General features: G+C 36.4%; 2 protein-coding genes across 5 annotated transcripts in view; both read left to right on the forward strand.

Moving 5' to 3' along the window:
* Nucleotides 1–5,597: 5,597 nt before the first annotated feature.
* On the forward strand, nt 5,598–8,039 carry si:rp71-17i16.6 (uncharacterized protein LOC100148415 homolog). Of its 3 annotated transcripts, none has more exons than XM_060894759.1 (5): nt 5,598–5,760; nt 6,056–6,187; nt 6,496–6,593; nt 7,439–7,524; nt 7,668–8,039. In XM_060894759.1, the coding sequence occupies exons 2-5, from the start codon at nt 6,105–6,107 to the stop codon at nt 7,884–7,886; spliced, it is 486 nt and encodes a 161-aa protein (XP_060750742.1). In that variant the 5' UTR covers nt 5,598–5,760; nt 6,056–6,104; the 3' UTR covers nt 7,887–8,039. The 3 variants fall into 3 exon arrangements, with proteins under 3 accessions (XP_060750742.1, XP_060750744.1, XP_060750743.1); XM_060894761.1 differs by having other exon boundaries at nt 7,671–8,039; XM_060894760.1 differs by lacking the exon at nt 5,598–5,760 and having other exon boundaries at nt 5,808–6,187.
* A 1,931-nt stretch (nt 8,040–9,970) lies between these two features.
* The window catches only part of lamb2l (laminin, beta 2-like), a 36,685-nt gene continuing 23,242 nt past the window's right edge, over nt 9,971–23,413 (forward strand). The window contains exons 1-2 of one of the 2 annotated variants that reach the window (XM_060894529.1): nt 9,971–10,046; nt 16,092–16,169. In XM_060894529.1, coding sequence (XP_060750512.1) covers nt 16,133–16,169 — 37 coding nt within the window. In that variant the 5' untranslated portion in view covers nt 9,971–10,046; nt 16,092–16,132. Of the gene's footprint in view, nt 10,047–12,239; nt 12,261–16,091; nt 16,170–23,413 lie in introns of those variants that run through there. The other variant, XM_060894530.1, reaches the window with a different exon arrangement.

Raw genomic sequence — 23,413 nt, forward strand, 5'->3', positions numbered from 1 at the left:
GTATAAAGGTGCATCAAATAGCCCTCTTGAGACATAGCAAGAAAAAAGCTTGCAGAATTAATTGAATCAGATTAAAAATCTGATATTTTAAAGGGAGGTAAATCTTTCTGCAAGTGCTTTGTTTCTGCAATTGTGTGCTAGTGAGAGTGGAAATCATCTTATTTCTGTTTTCCTCACACTCTAAAGCAGCAGTGTTGGTGTTGATCCCTTTCAGTGAGATATCATAAATTCTGCTTTAGCTTTCAAATCCATAACCAGATCACAATCGTTGAAGCAATATGTAGGTCTGTATACATTAATCGGATTTTTCTTAAAAATATATATGTGAGTATAGTCTCTTATAAAAAAAAAAAAAAAAAAAAAAAAAAGCTTAGGGATAGACAATGCTCTTGATTGGGAACAGAAAATTGTCATTATTCATATTATCTATCATTATATTAAATATCCATCCAGTTTATACACTATCTTCGTATATTTTCTCACACACTCTGCTTTACCAACAATCTCAGCAAATATATTTAGTCATCCATGTGAAATTGCAAGATTTATTTTATCATTTTGGCAAAATATGCTGATCATCCTTCAACTTCCATGTGGTTCAAAACATCCAAGCACACCTTCACTAATGATTACCTGTAAGAGCTGTAAGAGCTGTCTAATAGTGAACTACTACTACTGCCACCACTACTACTACTACTACTACTTCTAATAATAATAATAATAATAATAATAATAATAATAATAATAATAATAATAATGGGGGGCACGGTGGCTTAGTGGTTAGCACGTTCACCTCACACCTCCAGGGTTGGGGGTTCGATTCCCACCTCCACCTTGTGTGTGTGGAGTTTGCATGTTCTCCCCGTGCCTCAGGGGTTTCCTCCGGGTACTCCAGTTTCCTCCCCAGGTCCAAAGACATGCATGGTAGGTTGATTGGCATCTCTGGAAAATTGTCCGTAGTGTGTGATTGTGTGAGTGAATGAGAGTGTGTGTGTGCCCTGTGATGGGTTGGCACTCCGTCCAGGGTGTATCCTGCCTTGATGCCCGATGACTCCTGAGAGGCACAGGCTCCCCGTGACCCGAGGTAGTTCGGATAAGCGGTAGAAAATGAGTGAGTGAATGAATGAATAAATAATAATAATCATCATCATCATTGTTGTTTTAAGGTTTGTATCATAACGACATGAAGACAATCATACTAACATTAACAGGACAGCCAAATGGAGCATGTACACATTTGTGTGTCCCTTATTGTATGTAAGCGTGTAATTATGTCTTGTCATGTGTGAGCATGTATGCACGCACACTCGTTATTTCCCTCTTCTTACATAGATCCACTGGTCATGCTAGCTTTTGCAGCTCCTCTCTTTTCAACTCTGATGACCCGTGGCTAAGCAGCTACGACATGCTGTGGCGTCCCTCAGGCCCACAGACAAGGGTGCAACTGTCGGACACTGAGGAGCCTTAAGAAAGCCCTCTCTCAATCACAGAACAGCTGAAAGTAAAGACAGGTATGGTGCAAAAAGGAGAAATGGAAATGATCCAGCACTTTTTCCATCTGTCTTTCTTTATTTTTTGAATCGGTAAAATGATCTGACAATCAGCTTGTTCTTCCTGACTCCATAAGGGCTCGGCATTTAAATCATTACTGACATATCAAAGCTCTGATCTGTTTGATTTTGGTAGAGCAGGACAACATTTAATTAAGATGACTGTACATTACTTTATTACTTATATTATATTATATCTATATTAGATTTCTTTCTAATTATTTTTTATAAAACAAGCCCTTGGTGGAAAAGAAGCGTTTTTAACCTAGCTCATTCTATAACCCTGTTATAAGTGTCTTGTCTACTGCTCCTCCATCACTGACCAGCAAGTGAGCTGCAGATAGAAATGAGAAAATAAATGAGAAAAATTTGTTAAAAGGCTGAAATGCCTCATTTGCCCCATGGGTAAATCACTATTGTATGTCATACAGTACAGGACAGTTCGCTACCAAAATACCAGAGGGCGATCTGGCAGAGCTTTGTTTATGTTATTGTTGTGCTCACATGTGCTTCTGTTTAAGCTTTGTGTTTGCAGATGTGTTTGCCAGGCTTGATCCTTTTTCCATTTCGCTTTTTTCACATCTGTTCCTTATGTCTCACTAATTACCTTACCTATATATACCTGCTGTCTTGTTTGTCTTTCAGTCCTTGTCACTTGTTACCTGGTTTTGTTGTTTTTAAGCCCATTTTATGTTTTTGGTTTTTGATTTCTGTTTCCCTGTCATCATGCTGCTTAGTACAGTATTTAATCCATAGTGTTCTTCTGTATCTGTTTTTGTTATTTTCTTTATTCCTGCATTTAGGTCAGGATTCTGTTCCCGCAGAGGCACCCCGCACTTATCACTGTATCCTATGATATTATTTTTACTCTAGTGATACAGAAACACCATGGAAGCTAAAAGGATTTCCCTTTTCCAGCATGACTGATTTCTTTTGGTGTTCAGAGTGGACTTGAGTTTTCTAGCACCATTTGAAATTGGTTGTGCTGAAAGGCCTGTTGTCTGCCAATCAAGCGGTGACTCACAAAAACCCAAATACCAGTGAAGTTTTTGGCTACATTTGGAGGATGAACACATTTTGTAGCCATGTCTGTACCTTTAAATCTGTGGTGTAGAGACTTTAAGTCTGGTTCAAAGAACAATGCTTGACAGTGTTTGTTATTGACTGGATGCCTCCATATTCACACTTATCTGTGAGTTGACCCAGATGAATCTGTTTTCACATACAGAGCCTGACTGGTGTCAAAGTGGTTTAGTAACAGGTTCTTGCTGCTGCTGAATCCAGTCTCTCCTCCCTTGTTCTGACAGGTCAGATGTGTGTCTGAGTCATTGTTGATTCATTGCTGAATATGTGACTGTGACCTGACCAATTTACATAGTGTTTTAGCTTGTCAGATTGCAAACTGATATTGGAAGTAGTGTGTAGGTACAGTATGCTTGTGTAAGAGAGTATAAGTTTGCATTGTGTAGTATCGACAAAATACACTTTAAGCATCTATGTGCTGTGAAATTCTTGTGCTACAGTTGTATTTTCCTACACAGACAAGTGCAAAAATAATAGCGAACTCTTATGTAGTACAAAAAGTAGTAAACTGTTAATAAGGAATTCTGACAAAAGACCAGGCAAGACTATTAATAAATCACTAAGCACTAAGCAAGTAACATAGTTGGAGATATTGCACATACAGCACTCTGAATTAGTAATGTATTCTAAGCGGGTAAAAAAATATTGTAAACGTTGTATGTTTAAAATCATGTCAAAAAGTGATATAATAGGACAAATCGCAAATACAGTTCAGGAGAGTAAGAGTCTGATATCAGTCTTGTCCATCAGTCATAGCTGAATGTAAGCCACGTAAGTAATAAATGATAAAGTGCATGGAGGTTAGAGTGGGTTGTGTTTGTGGTTGTGTTATTTGTTAGAGTGCAACAGCCCTTTAAAATCTGCCCAGTCGAGACACAGACTGCCATATCAAACCGTGACAAAAAGCTAAACTAGATGAAATACCAGCATAATTTTATTCAGTTTCCAGGATTTTGTTATAGAATGCAGTGTAGGTAAAACCTATTTGATCAGTTAGCTAGTTAAATAGCCAGCCTAACCACTTCACACTACATAATACATTATTTTAACTTAATACCTTTTTATATTTTTTAATGTATAACGTGGATATTTTACATAACTTGCTTTTTTTTTTAAACAAGGTTGACAGATCCATGTTTGCTATCTTTTAAAGTGAAAAAAATTGGAAACATCTGGAAACAAATAATATTGTTGTGGTATTTTACTTGCCTAAGATTTTGCCACAATTTGATATGGTGGACTATGTCTCAACTGGGCAGATTTTATAGTAGAATTGTATTAAAGATTAGATTCAATCTGGTAACCCTGATTTCTACAGTACCTTCTCCATTTCAAGAGCATACACACTTTATGCTGGCCATAACTGGTTCAATAGCAAGCATTCCCAATGCATCCACAGCAACCCTGGTGTTAATAAAAGCTGAACCTGTGGCCGAATACTCCATTCGTGACCAAATTGGAATTAATTCAATTCAATTCAATTCAATTTAAGTTTATTTGTATGGAGATATTAACAATGGGCAATGTCTCAAAGCATCTTTACAGAAGACTTAGTTAGTGAAGTTAGTTTCATAAATCATAAGACAGGCCAACTATAGAGTAACCATGTGCATCTAACCTTTTCCACTCCCCTTTAAGCAAAATCAGAGTATAAAAGAACTTTAATTATAAAGTAGGGATAGAGGTTAAGTTACTTAGTAGTTTAATTAGATAATGATATATGTGTATAAGCCTAAATATGCCTTGAAAATCAAAAATGAATGTATACAATGTACTTTATGGTGTATACAGTGTATACAATCTGTAATGTATAGTTGAGTATAATTGTGTGGTGGCTCAAGCAGTTAATTCTCTGGGTTGTTGATTGAATGATCGTGATGTATATCATACACCCAGCACTGCCAAGCTGCAAATGTTGTGCCCTTGAGCATGGTCCTTTCTGCTTCAGGGGTGCTGTATCATATGTTTTGACCCCAACCTCCAGTTGGGATAAGCAAAGAAAGACGTTCACTGTGTTGTAATGTATATATGACAAAATAAATGCTTCTATTTTATTGAACAGTCCTAAAATAAATTGTCTGGAATATGTTCATACATACATCAAATTTTCTGTATTGCTTATCCTCCACAGGGTCGCTGGGAGTTTGGAGCCTATGCCAGGGCACAAGGCATTGGACACCCTAGACAGATTGCAAGGTATAATTACTTTTACAACCATACACACAATTTAAAGAAGCCAATCAGACTACAACATGTCTTTGGAATGAGGAAGGAAAACAGAGTACCTGGAGGAGACCCCCAAAATACAAAGAAAAAATGCTAACTCCACACACACTAAGTTCCACAAACTTAACCCCGAACCCTGAGGCAAATGTGCTAAACACTAGGCCACCTGAGCATGTGCAACTATAACTATATGTGCAATATTGTGAGCAGTGCATCATGCAGTCTGAATGCATTTACACTAGCTGTTAGCATATACAGTATTGCAGCAAATCAGTGATGCATTTTTTTTACGTTAATGAATTACGTCCAGATTGATATTGAGCAAGGCTACAGATGAACAGGAAATTTGGATTTCTTGAAGTTTTTGTTCTTATAGTCTGGTATCTCTGAAGGAACTGGTTGAAAAAAAAAAAAAAGCCATGAAAGAAGTGGTTGAATTAATGACTTCTTATTGCCAGAGTCCATGGTATACTACTGAGATTTTAACATGTGATAAATATCAGAGAAGATTAATCAGCTCTCCTTGCTGTTAGCATCAAACATAACTGTCTCATTCCTGCTCTTTTCCTCTCATCACTCCACAAAAGGTTTGTAATTAACATGGTAGGACTGGGCTCATGGATTTAGAGTCAATCATTAACACACATACACATACACACACATACACACACACAAGTACCACAGTGTCCCAGGGCAGCAGGAGTGGGAGTCAGTAGGGATTCCATCCTGGAGGAATCAGGTGCTGTTTGTCACCTGGGTAACCATGTCTCCATGGACATCACAAGCAGCTCATCGGCCTGTCTGTGCCAAGTCAAGCTGATCTGAAGTCAGTAGATATGACGTCAGTGGGCTTAGACAGAGACATTTGGAGTCTGAATCAAACACGTAGCTGCAAATACAGGTAAGAGAATACTATTTCATTTGCTTTAAACTCATATTTATATGTTGTCCTATCAGTTTGAGTTAAGTTATGTGAAAATGTATGTGAAAGAAAACCCAGAAGCCTTTGCATTAACAAGCCTGTTATTTCAGTTAAATTTGAAGTTAGACTAAAACGGAGAGAAGAAGAAGGTAAGGAGTAGCAATTATAAAATGTGTCTATTTGTGGTCAAGTATTAAGACAATGAATCAGATCATTATGTGTTGAGGTAGCCGAATATAAAATCATTTTAATCAAACTTACTTGTTCATTATAGTGGTTTTCTTTTTGTGTCTGAGAACAACGGTTGCCATTAAACATTACGGATGACTAACCTGAGCACAGATCAACATGCTGTCCAGTCAGTGTGGTGTGAATCAGATGAGAACTACAAGCAATGCCTGCATAGGTCTGGTGCACAAACAGCAACAAATTGTCTGTGTGTGTGAGTAAGTGTGTGTGCATGTGTGTGTGTGTGTGTGTGTGTGTGTGTGTGTGTGTGTGTGTGTGTGTGTGTGTGTGTGTGCACATGTGTGTGTTTTATTTTTTCCCTTATGAAAACATTTAGCTGGTCCCCACATCTTCCCCCAAAATATTAGCTTTTCCACAAATGTACCAGCTTTGCCTGACATAAGTGATACATGGGTATGGGCTTGAAAAAAAAATAATTTGATGAATAAGAGGGAAAGTTTGATCAGCTGGCTCTCTTTCTTTCAGTGTGTTTGGGAAATCGATTGCTGAGTATTTCCTCAGCTCCTCGTACCTGCCCAGCAACAATCCTGGCTGGTACACAGAGATAACAGACAACATGAGAGGTAGTACATTCAACACAGGATGAGTTACTTTATAGTATGGAAGAAAATGCTGTTACACAAAATGACGGTTGCTTAACTGGAACAGCATGGACATATAAAATTAATCTAAAACAAGGACATTAAAATGAAATTTAAAATGAATATAAATGTAGGTTCAAAGCAAAAAGTAGCTGATGTTTTATGTAACTCAAATTAATAGTTAAACTATCATACATACTCAATTTGTAAAGTTATGAAGGTTACAATTTCACTCATACAGTAATAGATCTAACCAAATTCAAATATATCATTATTTTTTACTTTCAAATTAGTGAAGTTGCTATTTCAATGTTAAGGTGATAGGACAGATAGGACAACTAATAGAGTCCTTGAACAAAAGTGATTGTCTGTGGCATCCATGTGGGTATTTTAAATGCACAGAAATGTGACTGAATTTGTAGTGTAAAGACTGTAAAGTAAGGCTTTTAAGTTAAGCTGGCACAGGTTTAGGTCAAAGCACATTTGCTTTGCACATCCAGGTTTGGTTGTTCAGGTCTCACCTCCAGATCCTCTATCTTCTTCACCCAGTTAACAGACATGGGTGTCAGGCTGCTTGGCATCTCTAAATAGTAAATATAAATTGTGAATGAATATACTAACAAACTATGGTGAAGTACTTTACACCTCTGCTTCCATATTATTATCCATTTGTCACCTAAATGTATGACAAATTATATATATATATATATATATATATATATATATATATATATATATATATATATATATATATATATATATATATATATATTATATATGAATGAACTAGCCCATAATTGTGTTTTATCATCACCGTTCCATGCCAGGTCAGATAAGTGCCAAGGCATTATGGGACACACTAAGACAACGTTCTACAAAGGTTCTGGAGGAAATGGAGACTGAAACTTCTCAGGTGGGCTTTAAACTATGGAACATCTTATTCACTGTAGCTTATACTAGAAAACAGATATCCTGTTAATGGGTATGAATTAGAGAATATTTAGAGAATGTACTTATATTTAATCATGTTAAATGTTAAACCTTGCTGTACTTCAGCAGGTTGAGAGAATGCTAGGAGACTGGAATATGCTAAAAAGACAGGACCATTTGCAACGACTTTCAGGGCTGAGGTTTATGTACCGCAATGCTCAACATAACCAGGCCTACTCCATGCTCCTGCTGCAGCAGAGACTACAGTCTCCCCTCTGTAACCTCGATACAACCGAAGGACCCAGTCAATATCTAACAGAAGAGAACACACTTGTGAAAGAATAAGGGGAGGAGCTTGCTGTTTAGTGTGTACACCCAGAAGAGCTATTCAACTCTCATGTTAATGCCATTCTGAATGCTGAAATACTACAAAGTGGTGTGTAATTGTATTACTTTTTGTATTACAATATATTAAAATGGGACCTTTCACCTTTAGCTAGTGGTTCAGGAGTTTTTGTGTTCTATTGCGTGTTCTACATTTATTGTCTTTTTGTAATCAGACCTAAATACAAATTCCCACTGAGAGTTGTGCAATCAGTGTGTATGGACGTCAGTGCATTCATGTGAAATACAGCACTGGTATTAGCACCTTATTGCCATAAGGAGGCAGAAGATCATTGCTGTAATGAGGACCAGGTTCAGTGTTCTTGGTTTCTCATACACTATTGTTGTCTTTTAGGAAATCTTCAATTTGATAGCCTTATTTATACATTATATAGCCTTATACTAATACTGCGGCAGGATTTCACATTTGTTTTTACAATTTTCTTTGGGTACAAAAAATGAATTAATAGGCATATATCATAAAGAACAATACAAGGCCGTGTTCACTTGTTGGAAATCATAGTGTTTAATATAGTGTTTAAAGTTTGAAAACAATTTCATTGTCATTTCGGAGGATATTTTATCTTAGGTAGCCATTAAGTAATGTACATTTAAGACATGAGTCAAGATGCTAAAATGACTAAAAATTAAGACTCTTTACCATAGGTAGAAAGCATGCTTTCTGCTTTGAGGCAAAACTATAAACGCTGTATTTAGTGTAGATCTTTGCAATGCTTAGCTAACTGATTTTACACATACAGTAGTTCTCTCTCTCTCTCTCTCTCTCTCTCTCTCTCTCTCTCTCTATAATATATATATATATCTTACACACACACACACACACACACACACACACACACACACACACAGTACAGCCAAATATCCTACGTGGTATTTTATTAGCAAAACAATTATTATATTGATTATACAAAAACAAAATAATATTTCTACTAGTGTCTGCTACACTACTGACCATTTCAATGATGCGTCGACCTAGAACAAATCGGTTCATTGGAATGAAGAGTCGAGTTTTGAAGACATATATATATGCATATATAAGTCTTTTTAACACCTTTTTAATCTGAGCTGTAAGTCGATTAGCTTTTTGCATGAATGTTCCGTGTATTTAACTCTAAGTTGTGTGAATGAAGCAGCATGACAGCCCAGGCACATCTGTATGTAATCAAGTGTATTATAGAAGGCGACTAATTATGAAGACAAAATAGAAATGAAAAATTGAAATAATACGAATGCAGGGATGCTTATTGTATTTCTTTGTACATTTGTACTGTGATTTTTTCAGTAATTAAACTCTTGTGTTCTGTTCACGATCCAAGAGCTGTTTCTTTGCCATTCGCACTTGATGCACTGGACCAGGCTCATATTCACACCCTGACAGTACACATGAACAAAAACACATTTAGTTATGAATTATTGATTACATTTACATTTCTGGCATTTAGCAGACACCTTTATCCAGAGTGACTTACATTTTATTTCAATTTATACAACTGAGCAATTGAGGGTTAAGGGCATTGCTCAGGGGCCCAGCAGGGGTAGCTTGGTGGACCTGGGATTCGAACTCTAGACCTTCCGATCAATAAACCAACACCTTAACCATTAGGCTACAAAAAAGAGTGGATAATAGAAGAGTAAGGTTGCATGAACTGTAAATACAAGTACAATAAATAGTAAATCATGTTTTTCTTGCACAGCTCAGACATATATCAGAATGTTTTAAATTGCCTAATGGATAAATTTAGCTTTTTCTTCGTGCAAATGTAATAAAATAAGACAATAAATCTTTCCAAGAACAGAATGCTTAAATACATTTTCTTTAAAACAATGCAAGAATTCGAGAGTATAAAGACATTTTAATATAAATTTAACCAAATAAGTAAATAAATGAATTATTCCTTTGTAATATTGCAACATTGTCCGGAACAATGGAAGAGAGCCGGAAGAGTCATTTATTAAAAGCTTTCACTTGTGACTCATTGGCTCCCTCTGTTGACCACGCCCCCTTTTACAGCTACCTTCAACATGTACTGTTCTCCGGTCAGCCAGCAGCCAGGTCGGGAGCGAGAGAGGAGATAGCAGTGCACTGTATCCAGTGGACAGGTAAGAGCTCACCTCTTGTTTTTTGTTATGCAACCTAAACCGACATAACCCGTTATAAACATGTCTGAAGTTCGCTGATAATGCTGACTTAGTCAAAGGTTCCTTTCTCACAAACCAATATGAATTAATCCAACATACAAGATCATTTGCTCAAGCTGCCTTCTCTCAGTTGGTCCAGTAGATTAAAACTGAAAGTAAAATAATAAATAAATTACTGACTTGAGTTAATAAAGCGACATTAAAAGCTGTATTGTTTTTTTGACCAATTTTGTGAGATAGAATTTAGAGCAAGAATGGAGAAAACAACATAGCATACAAATATGAAATATAATCTTTCAGACAATAACATATATAATAGTGGATTATAGATATTATATAATAGTGGATTGTAGATATTATATAATAGTGGATAAACAAAATCTGTTAAATTAGTCTTGGTCATAACAATGGTTAAAAAAAGCAGAAATATTCAGCGGTATCAGATATTACAGATTCACCTGCTGATTGGATTTGGAAAATAAGTTCTCCAACTTCATACATGATCTGAGATCTGTCTGTTCTGTTTAGTGCAGTGTTTTTATAATCTATAGTAGCACCAAAGGCTCTTTATTAACGTGCAGGTTTGCAGATGAATTTCATAGATCGTTTTCTTCATTACTTTGTTTTTTATGATGCCTGTATGAGATATTTAATGCCATACTAATAAAAGGTTTCTGTAGAGCCTCTGAGTAAGGATGACTAAAATGGTAGTTTTATCTAAATGAATGCTTTGCAGAGCCTGACTGCTATTTCCCTTAGATCTAAATAAAATTATATGTGCTGTGTCCTATCTGTGAGCACAGGTTTGATTTAGCAGTTGAACCAAGTTACGTTGTTGCACAGTTAAGTTACATTAACACTGTGTGCATTCGCAGCTTTCGGGGGTTATGATAACTGGACATTTGGGTGGACTTCAGGTCTATATGATGGTGGCTTCTGGTCTTGTACCTAACCTTCTTCACATTTTTCAGGCTTAAAATTCTGGATAACTGGATTTAAAATGGCATTCCTTCATTAAAAAATTATATTTAGCTTTAATATACTATATTACTATACGATACTATATCACTATATTATTATATTTAGCTATATATTTAGTTATAGGTATTTTTAATTTTTTTTAGTAATCTAACTGTCTAAGGCATTAAAACTGTAATTAAGATATGTTTTTTTATGTAAAAACTGCTGCACTGGATGAAACAGTCATACAAACACCTTGTGAATATATCTGGAGCAGAGAACCATAGGAAAATATTATTCAAGTGTAGTGCTTTAAGCAGCTACTTTGTCCTGAAGGTCAGAACTGTAGTGGAGTCAGACCTCTTTGTATTTGTAGTTTGTTTTATTTTGTTATAGTTTATGTAATATTAACTTGATACTTGATTATTTCTAAGGCTTAAATCTATTTGTTACAAAGTATGTACATGTTTGATGTGCAATAAACCAGGTCCCCCCCACACACACACACACTCACACACACACACACACACACACTCACACACACACACACACACACACACACACACTCATACACACACTCACACACACACACACACACACACACACACACACACTATCTATCCTCACTATCCTCACTCACTATCCTCACGTTCTTTGACAAGGGTGTAACTGCATGTAGGATGTATCTATTTAATAACCAGGAAGTATTTACACCCATGTGAAGAAAAAGTTGAAGAAAAAATATCCTGTCTGCCATTTATTTACCAGATGTTGTTTTCCTGTGGAGACAATACGTCAAGTGATTCAAACCTGCAGTCCAAAAATGTCCATTTTGATGTCTCTGTCTGCTGATTTATGACTGATCTCATTCTTTATCGATGTCAATCAGATTGATATCCAGGTCTTAATTTACAGTGGTTCTGACTTACAAATATTTTATTACGGTATTCCCTATTCACTATTCCTCACTAGCTCCATTTTTATGCATATCCTATTACATAGTTACTAAAGAAATATGAATGAATTTATTGTATTACTTTTTTTTTCAAGGTGTTTTATTTTGGCAATGCTCTGTGATGTTATGAACAGATTATTTTGTTCTATCAGCTAAAGTATAAATGTTCTATATTGACAGGGGCAGCATGGCTGATTGGGACTGATGCATTCTGATCCAGTGTTATGTATTATTGTGTCATGCTGTCAGATCTGTGTTCAGTGAGTACTACACTAAGTATCGGGCATTTTGTAGGGAATGCAGGGAATTACAGTGTTTCAAAACATCACTCGTCACTTTTCCAAAAATTCCGTGCAATATCCCTCCTAAGAATGCATGTGTCTTTCATTTGAAAGCTATTAGAGTGGACAGTTTTAAAGAAAAAAGCTCAAAACCAAACATCAAGCAAAATCATAAACCCGTCACCACACTAATTGCACTAATGGAATCCTAATAGACATCTACTAGTTTGTAGACACAAATAATAAGCAGATACTGGCAACCTCATTGGATTGCATTGCTGAGATCCTGAAATGAGAACCACTCAGCACCAAAACTGTATTGTTCACCAGCTGAATCATAACATCCACACACACCTGCAGATAATATCGTTAAACACACCAGAGCATGTTATCTCCAGCCCTGTACTCTGTGGGTTCTAAATCGGATGAGCCATGAAGAAAGGTAGTGTAATGTTTGGTCTCGACTGCTGTTTGCTCATGTTCTCTGGAAGCAATACACAACAAATACGGTGAAAATCTTTATTTCATGCTGTCTGGTTACCTATTATTTTATCCATTTATAGATGTAGCACTACAGAGGCTGTAATGCAGAGCAAATATAAAAAAAAAAACACTTTTTATACATAGTTTCTCCAATTCTATAAAACAAAGTTGCTTATTTCATTCGAACTAGATTGCTTTATATATCTAGTCTGGAGTTTATGGAGCCTAGGCACATCTAATCAAGAGCTCAGGGACAATCAGAGACATGAATAAACATCCATTGTGCTGTTTCCTGTGGCCAGTCTTTTACTGGTGATAGTTTGCTTTCTGCACGTCCTCATAACACTCTTTAAAACACTGCTTTCTATAAATACTATAGACATTGCATTGGAAACTAGAAACAGCACCAAAATGACAGATTATATTCACGTTTTGTACAGGTTGTAGACAATTCTTGGATGTTCTGTGCTAATGAGTGTGGTGTTTATTGAATTGTATAATACAAATGTTAGAATAGTAGCACATTATAGACTTTTATTGTGTTTTTGTGAATACACTGACACTAATGAGAAAGTTATCTAACAGCAAGTGTCAGAACTGGATGAACTTTATATAATATACCTTTTAATAAGATCAGTGATATGTTACCTGATTTTACACCATCACATAGTAGTTGTCTAATTATGTTCTTATAATTCATTAATTCAGTTTAAAATATTTCAATAACCTTTGAATGCCCAGATGCCCTCAAACATGGTGTGACGAGTCATTTAAGATTCAGGACAAAAGATTTGGTCAGTAGTAAGATATCTGTATGGATTCATGCGGATTGAGGATGGAACTGAGTAAAAGTGCGATATTCGGTTTGAACAAGTGTGTTCTAACAGACACGTATATATGAATACATCATATTCGAAGACAGAAAAAAGTTTGTGTGTGTATGTGTGTGTGTGTGCAGCGCATATGCAGTACATACAGTGTAATTCCTTATGGCTTTGATCATTTTAATATGATGTTTCTGTCATATCGTTTATCCCTAAGCTATTAACTTTTCAAAGTCAACCGATCTGTTTTTTTAATTAACAAGCAACTAAATTAAATAATGCTCTCAGTCATTTCTATTAAACATTATAGCGCTCAATAATGAAAGAAATTGGTTCATTCTTTTTGTTCTCAAACATTTGCACATCGCCACCATGCCATCTCCACTGTCATGGGGAGGAAAGAGTGGACGTGGGGTCCTAGGGAAGGCCATGGCAGTGTTTCCCTCCCCGCTTCACCCCTAACCAGCCTGAACCATGGCCAAATAATAGACAAGTGCATTCCCCCTGCCTAGAGACCAACTCACCCTTTATCAACAGGATCTTTTTTTTTTGCAGACTGACAGGCACATTTGAATAAGAATCACTCTCCAATCAGCCCATTGCTGCAGTGACATGGGGGAAAGGCAGGGGGGTCATGACTCCAGCCATCCTGATTGGTCATCGGTGGCCGTTCAGTTTTTACACCTCAAAAGGCAGTTGTGGTTACCGTTATTCCCGCATGCACTCTTTCTTATCCTGTCCCTTTCACTCTCGCCACACACACTGAAGTAAAATTTACACTCGAGAGGGTCACTGCTGCACAGAGGGATTTTTCCATGTTGCATTGCGTGAGTAGTATAACTTTTCTCGAACTGAATCTTTAAATAATGAGCCAGCGTGCCGCTTTTGCTAGACTACACATATGCAGATGTTCGGTTCAGCAATGCAGGCGCACTGTCCTGCATCTCTAGATATCTTTGACTTTGCACTCTAATTCCTAGTTGATCATTCTGTAAAATCTTGACAATCTCTATTTACTTAACTCTGATGTATAGAAAAGGCAATGTGATAAACATTTTTCTTTTCTGCATATATTTCTTAGAAGTTCTTTACTTAGACTATATGAAGAAAAAAAATCATGATTTCTCTGATAAATTGAAAGGATTATTAATAAGGCAAAGTTTACTTATCTATTAGCTTTCAGGTGCAAATTTCTGTTTTTGTCAGTTGACCCCAATTGTTGGTGAGGTTCCTCAGTTCCCTTGTGCACTGTTTTGTCTGTTTTAATGTTTCTAGATTAGGATTAATAACTAATCATCAAAGCACTGTTGTGTTAACAGATATGTGTACGTTCTGTGGTTAGCTGTGATTACTGTGGCTGTTAATAGTGTGGGAAATGGTGGAGATGTTATTGTATAGAGTAGCTGTGCTCCTCTTTTCATGAGGATGAAGAGGCTGCAGCATTACTGTTTGGGAGCTGGCGGTGCTCCTCTCAAGAGCTTTTCATCACACGACCTCACAGCATGCTTTGCCTCGCAGCAAGACCACCGCCACAGCTTTCTTTTATTTCTGGTTCTTCTTTTGTCATTAATGGATTAGTGTAACAAAAATGTTCTTGTATTCAAAGATGCTGAGAGCGGTAATGATGTGTACACAAATCGTGTGCTTAGACAGTGTTCTTTTAGCGTTAGTGCAAAGCCAGCAGACGATACAATGTTTACCATTGAAGAAATGAACTGTTTCAAGTTTTCTTAAATAAATCCTGGGCTTGGTCTTTCAGTTTTATAACAACATTGTGTTTAAAAATGTTTGCAATCCAAAATTCCTACCAGTTACAATAGGGTTTGATAGTTGTTTCAGAAGTGTGCATGTTGGTAAATGACAGTCATGTGTAAATATTACCAAGCGCATTCATGGCACAGCTGATTTTCAGTTACAGACACGCATGATAGACAATGCTCAAAGATGAACTGAAAGGGTGAAATAGCGGCACCTAAGCATGATATGCACTAAATTCAGCTGTTCCTACTTCTTTTTCTTTTGTCCTTTGTCTGTTAATAGCTAGTCTTGTTTGTCTTTATTTACAGATTTCTTGGATTCATTCCAGAATGCATAAATGGATTACTTCCTTTCTAAGCTCATTTGTGTGTATTTGAAATAATTAAGTGAATAAACTGTATACTGTATAACTTCTTCTTTATATTAAATTGCATTTTTCCGGATTAATACAATTGCCAGATTAGTGCGTCTCCTGAAATCGAAACTTAGACGAGTTCTGGCTTTACAGGAAAACCGCATTTCCTGTGTAAAAGCTTCATCAAACAAATAAATGTATTTGTATCCAGTTTGTGTCTTCCTTGAAAAACGGTAATGTTTGCTTTAAATAGAAGGTTAATGATTTTATTGATTGTGTGCCAGACACAAAGTGGTGTTTTAGGTCAAGTGCTAAATGCTTAAAAAGAGAAATGCTCTACTACTGAATTATGCCCTTTTTTTGTAGTAATATGCTTTTATTTCATTTCAGACTTCTGGATAAGCTTCTGCTCTGTTTGCTTGACAGTCATCATGGCCAGATGTCTGGATCTACTCGTTCTAGTTCTAGGTGAGTTGTAGATTTGTATTCAATGTGTAATACGATGATGGCTTCACCACCAGAAGTTTTAACAACAGATTAGGGGGACTGACTACAGACGACAGTGCTTCAACGCTTTGCAGAACGTGACTCTCCTGTGAACTGAGAGGAACATAAGCTGCTTATGAAAAGAAAAGGTTCATACACGCTGAGACCTATCCGCTTCCCTCCCAGCCAGATCACCTTGACTGTCTGTCGTGCGAGAGCCTTTATCAAACACAGTACAGCACAGGCAGACACAGCGGCAAACACAACCTTTCTCTCACCTTTCCGCCCTCTTTAATATCGCCGATTTAGTTTGTTCTGCTTACTTTTAGCCCCTGTCGTAAAGGCTGCATGTTCTTATATGAAAAGCAATCGGGAGAATTGTGTGAGGACCCCCCCCCCCTCTCTCTCTCTGTATGTTACAAGTGAAACAGTCCATGTGCATAGACCATTATTCTCTCAGAGTTTGTTTAAGTGAATAGACTTTTGCCGTGTCAACCACTCAAACATTCTCATAAAACTACACACGGATATCTTTCTGATGTTCGGGCAAGCACTCACTAGTTTTATGATTTAATGGCTCTTGGTTAAGTCTTTGATGTTTTCAACACATACAAACCCAATAAGCACTCAATTCATAAATTATTATTTCATTCCCCTACATACTGTATATCTTTGTCAAAATCTCTGTTTCTTCTGTTGTGTTTAATGTTAGATCAGTGTTTTATGGTGGGCTGTAAGTGCAAAACCCAATTTAAAAAAATACAGCAGCAAATAAGGAAATGACAAAAATAAATAAATAAATAAATAATCAACACAAAAGAGCATAAACACGACAGAATCGGAACAAAATAGCATTATCTCAAACTGAAAAAAAAGGTTCTTGTTGAATATCATGTGCTGAATGATGTCTGTCAGTCTAAGAGACCACAGAAAGCAGCGTTTACTGTAAGAGGTAATATACAGTAAGGCTAAATATATTAACTGATGCTTTAAAAATTTCGGAAAATCAATAATTCAAAGGAAGCCAGGTTATTCATATGAAGGCATTTCTACACTATAGTTGTGTTTTTTTTTTTTTGACATTTTCTTTTTGTTAATATGTTTTGCAATTACAGGTCACCGTAGTCTCCCTTCACTGTTTTTGTCCAGATATGCCCCTTTCACAGCAGTGCTACAGTAATCTCTTCTTTCCCAAACAGAGCAGGAGTTTGCTCGCAGCAGGAGAAGCTTGGCTTTAGGATCAGTTTAAATCTCCAAGCCTGCAGTGTAGAAAGCGACCACGTTCATTATAAGTGTGTGGTGTTACAGATTTTTAAGCAACACTGGCCTTGAGTTAAGGGTAAATCTAGTCTATCACTGTAAGTAGTGCAAAATATATGGCATCCACAAAATATAAATAAAAGTTTGTAGTTGAATCAGGTTCATTTAGTTAATTTACCAACCATATTAATGTATATTCTTATGGTGCTGTTTATTCTCCTCACAGCTCCAGGGTCTTGAGTTTGATTCTAAGCAAAGATTACTATTAGTGTTGAGAGTCACATGTCCTCCCCATGTTCATGAAGGTGACCTCCACGTTTTCCAAATTTCTCAAATTCTCCTAATACGTGTCAGTAGATGGTTTTGCACAGTGTAACCAGGATAAACTCTTAGTCACCTACATCCTGGATCAAGAGAAGCAGTTATTGATGATGACTGAAAAATAAATGAGGAAAAGTACCTTTTGTAGTATGTATCCTAGCATTGTGTACTTTCACCATTTCAGCATGTCTGTTTTCAGATTAGATGCTTTTTTATAATCTATTTTCATCTCAGTAGACCAAACACACTGATGGTGTGAAAAGCTGAGCCCTATAGTGACAGAACAGTTAGCATTCAGAAATGAATGAAGTACATTTTAACAAACCCTCATTTGTCTGTTGTGTGTTTTAGCATGCAGTTAGCATGCAGTTGAATTGCACACATGCATATGGCTACACAAAAGCAAAGTAATTACAGTAATTGATGTATTTTGATTTAGACTGAGACTAAACAAAGACACATTGAAGCTGGTGAGTTTAGTCTCAGTTTAGTCGGTAAGTTCACTTCATTCCTTGATCACATGACTTAATGCTTAGCAACTACAAATAAAATGGCAGTTACCGCCTGTTTTGTTGTTGCCCTTTATCATCTGGTTAGTTCTCCTCTGGTTTTATAATAGCGAGTAATAGAAACTAATATATAAGCAAATCTACAGAAACATTATGATATATACTTTTAGCTTTATTTTCTCTTCACCTCTGTTCTATTTATATCTCACATCAAATCTTAGTCATTACAATTGATTCACACTGTCTTCACATTGATAAAAAGATCCTCCGTTATAAATCTATCCTGTATTCTTCATAATAAAGGTTTAGGATAATTTACACAGTCTGGAATAAATTCAAAAGCATCTACATTTACATCTTTGTGTTTTAATCTTTATGTCAACTGGGAGATGAAAGATGGTTAGAAAACATTTCCTCTTGATGTGAATGTTTTTCTGAAGTTCTTCATTGTTTTCTCAGGAATTTGCTGGTAATCCTATTTGAGATTGATTACAGGGTCTCATGATAGTCCTCATTCAGAGGCTTGCCATGGCATTGGCAGCAGCTCATTATCTGGCACTCATGAGCGTGTGCTCACTTCCTCTCACCTGCACCAACCTGAGTCAGGGAAAAAACGTTATACATATTAATGTTTGTCCAAGAAAGGTAATCTGAAAGAGTGTATGGCTGAATGATGGTGCTCTTCTGTTTTTCTGGGAGTCTGCTAAGTGTCAACGCAGGATTAACGCTATATCTGATGTTCTTTATTATTATGTACATTATTGGTGGCCTCACTGCATAGGTACATGGAGACATTCATAATTTCAGTGAGGTTCATTCTTTTATTCATTTACCGTTTCATTCCTTGTTGCAGTGGATTCAGAGCCGGAATACGGATTTGTTGCCAAAAGAGACACAGATGGCAAGATCTCTCAAAGTTTATTCAGCATTATGAGCATATATACACAACTTGACACACATGTGGTGCCAGGTTGTCCAGCTGTGCCATTATGTGGAGGATCCTGATCACTTAGGGACAGGAGTTTTTTCTATAATCTAATGCGCTGCAGAAACAGGATGGACGACTCCTAATCCAAAAAGGTAGAAAGTGAAGAATTGTATGTATTGTTCTAACCGTCAATGAGAAGAAACTGTAGCTAACATCTGAGTTCAAACTGATTTTAGATAATAAACAGGGTGACATACAAGAACCCATCAATAAAATAACCCATTAGCAATTGTTTTTGAAGATAGAGCAAAAGAAGAGAACAAGCATGAATATTTATTTATCAGGGTTACTGATAAATCCATAGATATTGCAAGTCAGGAAATAACAGAGCAGCTTTAACTATCTGAGACACCCGTCATGATGTCCACTTGTTTTACTCTGATGGTCAGGGTTTGTGGTACAGTGCATGTGAGGACTAGCCCTGTGCATGCTCACTACAGCATTCCACAAATAAAGAAAGGATTGTAGAGAAGCAGTTATTGATAATCTGCCACCTGGAATGTTTGTTGTAATGAATATTATTTTCACTACTTTACCTGCATACCTGCCATTGCGCTGCTCTGTCCAGATGACAGGCATCTTTTTTACTGTTACTTTAACAGGATAATTTGTTGTTTGTGCAGCCTCGGCCTGCAGTCTGACAGGTGCTCCTGGACAAAACCGTGTAGCTGAGTGTATATGCATGAAGTTGTTATATGCATATGGTGCAACATAAAAATAGAATCAATTTCAATTGAAGTCGTGTTACTTATCAGCTCTGTCCTATCTCTTCCATGACCATGAAATTGCATAATTAAATGTGATTTCGGATTACATTTAATTTTCATTCATTCAAATCGAAAGGTTTTCCCTAGAGGGGGCATAGTGTCTCGTTGGTTTGCCCCACCCCCCTGTGTGTACTTTGAAAGCTCTCCATCTCGGGGGTTTGTTCCAGGTGCACCAGTTTCCATCACCAGTAATGCTGATTGGCATCTTTACGTTGTCCATCAGGTGTAGATGTGTATGATGTGTGGGTGCCCTTTCTCCTGGTTCCCCGAGACCCTGTGTAGGATAAGCTGTACAGAAAATGGATGGATGTTTTTTCCATTTGCTATAGTTGAATTGTATTAAATGTGTTATTGTTTTCCAGCCCTGATATGTGATATTCCTATATAAAAGTTCATTGTATTTATTTTCTGGTGCCTATAGTGTGTTTTTTCACTCCATTATCCAAGTAGCTAAATAATATGTGTATATAATATTATGAAGATCTGAACTAATGTTTTTTTTTGACACTATTACTTTAAAAAGTAATTCAATTTTATAGGAAAAGTCCATATATATTAATAAAAAACAACATATCTATCTATCTATCTATCTATCTATCTATCTATCTATCTATCTATCTATCTATCTATCTATCTATCTATCTATCTATCTATCCCTTTTCTTGGACTGCAATGTAATGCTTTTGAGCTACTTCATATGTAGAGTATGCTCGGTGTGTTTGTCTGTTTTGTTGATTTTACAGTCTGGAGGTAAGGAATGTTCGAAGCACAATAACAGGCTTGGAGATAACATAGCCTGCTCCTCGGTAAAAGGCACACATGTACACACATAGGTGCATTATCACATTCCCTGTCCCTGCCAGTCTGAACATGAGAACCTGTGTTGTGGAATTGTTAAACACATCCTTTGTCAAGTCAGCATGATTGTCTGGTGTGTGTGGCCTGCAAAGCCTAAGAAAATCCTTTAGACCACAAGCCTGTAATTATCCATCCTAAATTCACAGCAAATAACCGTAAAACACACCTTTTCACAACACACACATTTTTACCGTTGCAGGCATTTTCCATTTTTGTATCATTTTATTATTATGTTTGTAGTTATTTGCAGGAATTTGACAGGAGGAATTTCACCTTCCTATCAAATCTCCTTCTCAAGCTTAGATAGATGAAACACTTAGACTCACATGTTGGCTGAACTTTTCCTAGAATTTTTACAAACCCATTAGCAGCACAGTGTCTGTGGCATGGACTAAAGGAAAGGTTTTTTAAACATTGCCTGCATTGGAGATGAATGAAGGAAGGAAAAGGGGGACCAAGCTGGAGTTCAGTTCCAGTATAATGCCCACACGCCTGCATCGTCTGCCCCAATGACTCTCAGGTATTCATCTTAACCAGGCCGTTTTCTGCCCTGTTGCCTCCACGACTGTTTGCTCAGGGTGAGTCCAATGTGTGCATTGCTGCATTCCAAAGGTCAGAGAATTTTATTTGAGCATTATGGGTTTATTGAACACTGAAGCTCTGAGAATTGGCTTGAAGGCTCTTTTTGTTCACTACCTTAGAAACTACACATTCGTTTCATATGGTGCCTTATTGTTATCCAGTGGAATCTGTGGAATGTCTTCTGGCTAAATTGATACCTGAGAATGGCCAGGTCTTAGGTATCCAGGTATATTTGTAACACATGTACACGGGTTATGAAATCATTTACAATGATCCATGTGCTTGTGAGTTTGTTCAACTTAAAGAATGTTTGTCGCTCATGGCCTATAACAAAGGTATTTAACAGAAATGTGTCCATTTGTTTGCAAATCTCCTAATAAGCAAATAACATAACTAAATTGTGATGACAGTTTTTAATGTTTAAAAGTTAATATCTGTAAATAACCAAAGTGCCATGTTTGACTAGTACCAAAGAAAACTTTATAAGCCATGTCTTCTGTGTACATATTAGGTAGGAAAAGAAATAATAAAATTAAAAGTTCAATTAAAATAATTCTCTCTTCAATAATTCAATATAGTAATTCAGCAATTTATATAAATGCATATGGGTAGATTATCTGCTATAAAAGCAAAAGTCAGTGAACTACAGCCAGGATTATCTTTCATATCTACAGTATTTTTTTCACATACATTGTTTATTCCTCTGAGATACTTTGCTGGCTTATACATTTTCTATAAAAACACTTCATAAGAGTAAAACATAATAATCGCAGCAAAAGCACTAAGAGCTGCATTATATCACTGAGCAGTTTATATTCAGTGTCTTGGCATTGCATTGATAGGTTTGTGGAACAGTGCCGGGTTATTGTGGCGCCGTTTTTGTGGAAGAATGTGATACCGTCACCTGGGTGGAACCGGCAACAGGGACTATATCATGTGTACTGTCTTGCGTCATCTTCCATAGCTCACCTTTCCTACATTGCTAAACTATTAGTTAATGATCTAGCTAGATATTCAGTACCATGTTTTCTGAATAGAAAAAATAAAATACTGTACGGACTCTGGTCTACAATTTAACTACAGGAATTTGTTTCTTGAAACAAGACAACAATCAAACAAACAAAACAAAACAATCAAACAAAGGCAAAATCATCATAAAAGCCATATAACAACTCCAAGAGCAAGTGCAGGTTTTGTTGCATAGTTAAAGCAAATATATTAGGCAGATTTGAGTGAAGATTTGCCAGACAATCTGATTAAGTGGTTCCAAAGGCCAATCAGAAAATACAATGGAGGTTGGATTTACATTTCCGAAAGAGTGTTGCAGACTTTTATTTTGTTCTAATGTAATAGTTTAATTTACTGTGCATTATTTGGACATTTCTGTTACTTTTGAAAAAGAAAAACCTGTAGTCTGTGAAACACCAGGAGTCTTGTAACTATGAATGTAATATTTGCTTTAATCTTATGCTAAAGGCATGCAAACATAGTGACTTAACTGTAGCTGTATTTACACATTTGTACACTTACCACAAGTTTGTTTTGCTAAAACAATTATTTGCCTTCTTCTGCATTCACAAGCTCACTGATGGTGACAATTTGTTAGTGTTGTTGTGTTTGACAGTATACCATCCCTCTTACCTAGAGAGCACTGAATCTTGTAATTATACAGCTTAATTTACAAACAGTTTAAAACCGTACAGCACATATAGCATATTCTTCACAATTGAATACATCCACACTTTATTCATAATAGCACTAATGTTCTGCCACCAATCTGTATATATACATTTAACTTATTTTTCCTTTGCTAGCTGTACAGATAATTCTGTTTTAATATTGTAACTCTATTTTTGTTCAACTTTTATTCACTGCGTGTTGTACTGTGTATGGTTGTGTATTTGATATTGAACTTTTTTTGTTTCCTGAGAGAATAACTAT

This window comes from Tachysurus vachellii, chromosome 19, assembly GCF_030014155.1.
Source record: "Tachysurus vachellii isolate PV-2020 chromosome 19, HZAU_Pvac_v1, whole genome shotgun sequence".
Lineage (NCBI taxonomy): Eukaryota > Metazoa > Chordata > Actinopteri > Siluriformes > Bagridae > Tachysurus > Tachysurus vachellii.

What these genes read in the sequence shown, in the direction of transcription:
- si:rp71-17i16.6 (XM_060894759.1), top strand. Translation starts at nt 6,105, where the DNA reads ATGACTAACCTGAGCACAGATCAACATGCTGTCCAGTCAGTGTGGTGT. An exon ending in TACAAGCAATGCCTGCATAG is followed by an intron (nt 6,188 to 6,495) that starts GTCTGGTGCACA and finishes TCTTTCTTTCAG; the next exon opens with TGTGTTTGGGAAATCGATTG. An exon ending in GATAACAGACAACATGAGAG is followed by an intron (nt 6,594 to 7,438) that starts GTAGTACATTCA and finishes GTTCCATGCCAG; the next exon opens with GTCAGATAAGTGCCAAGGCA.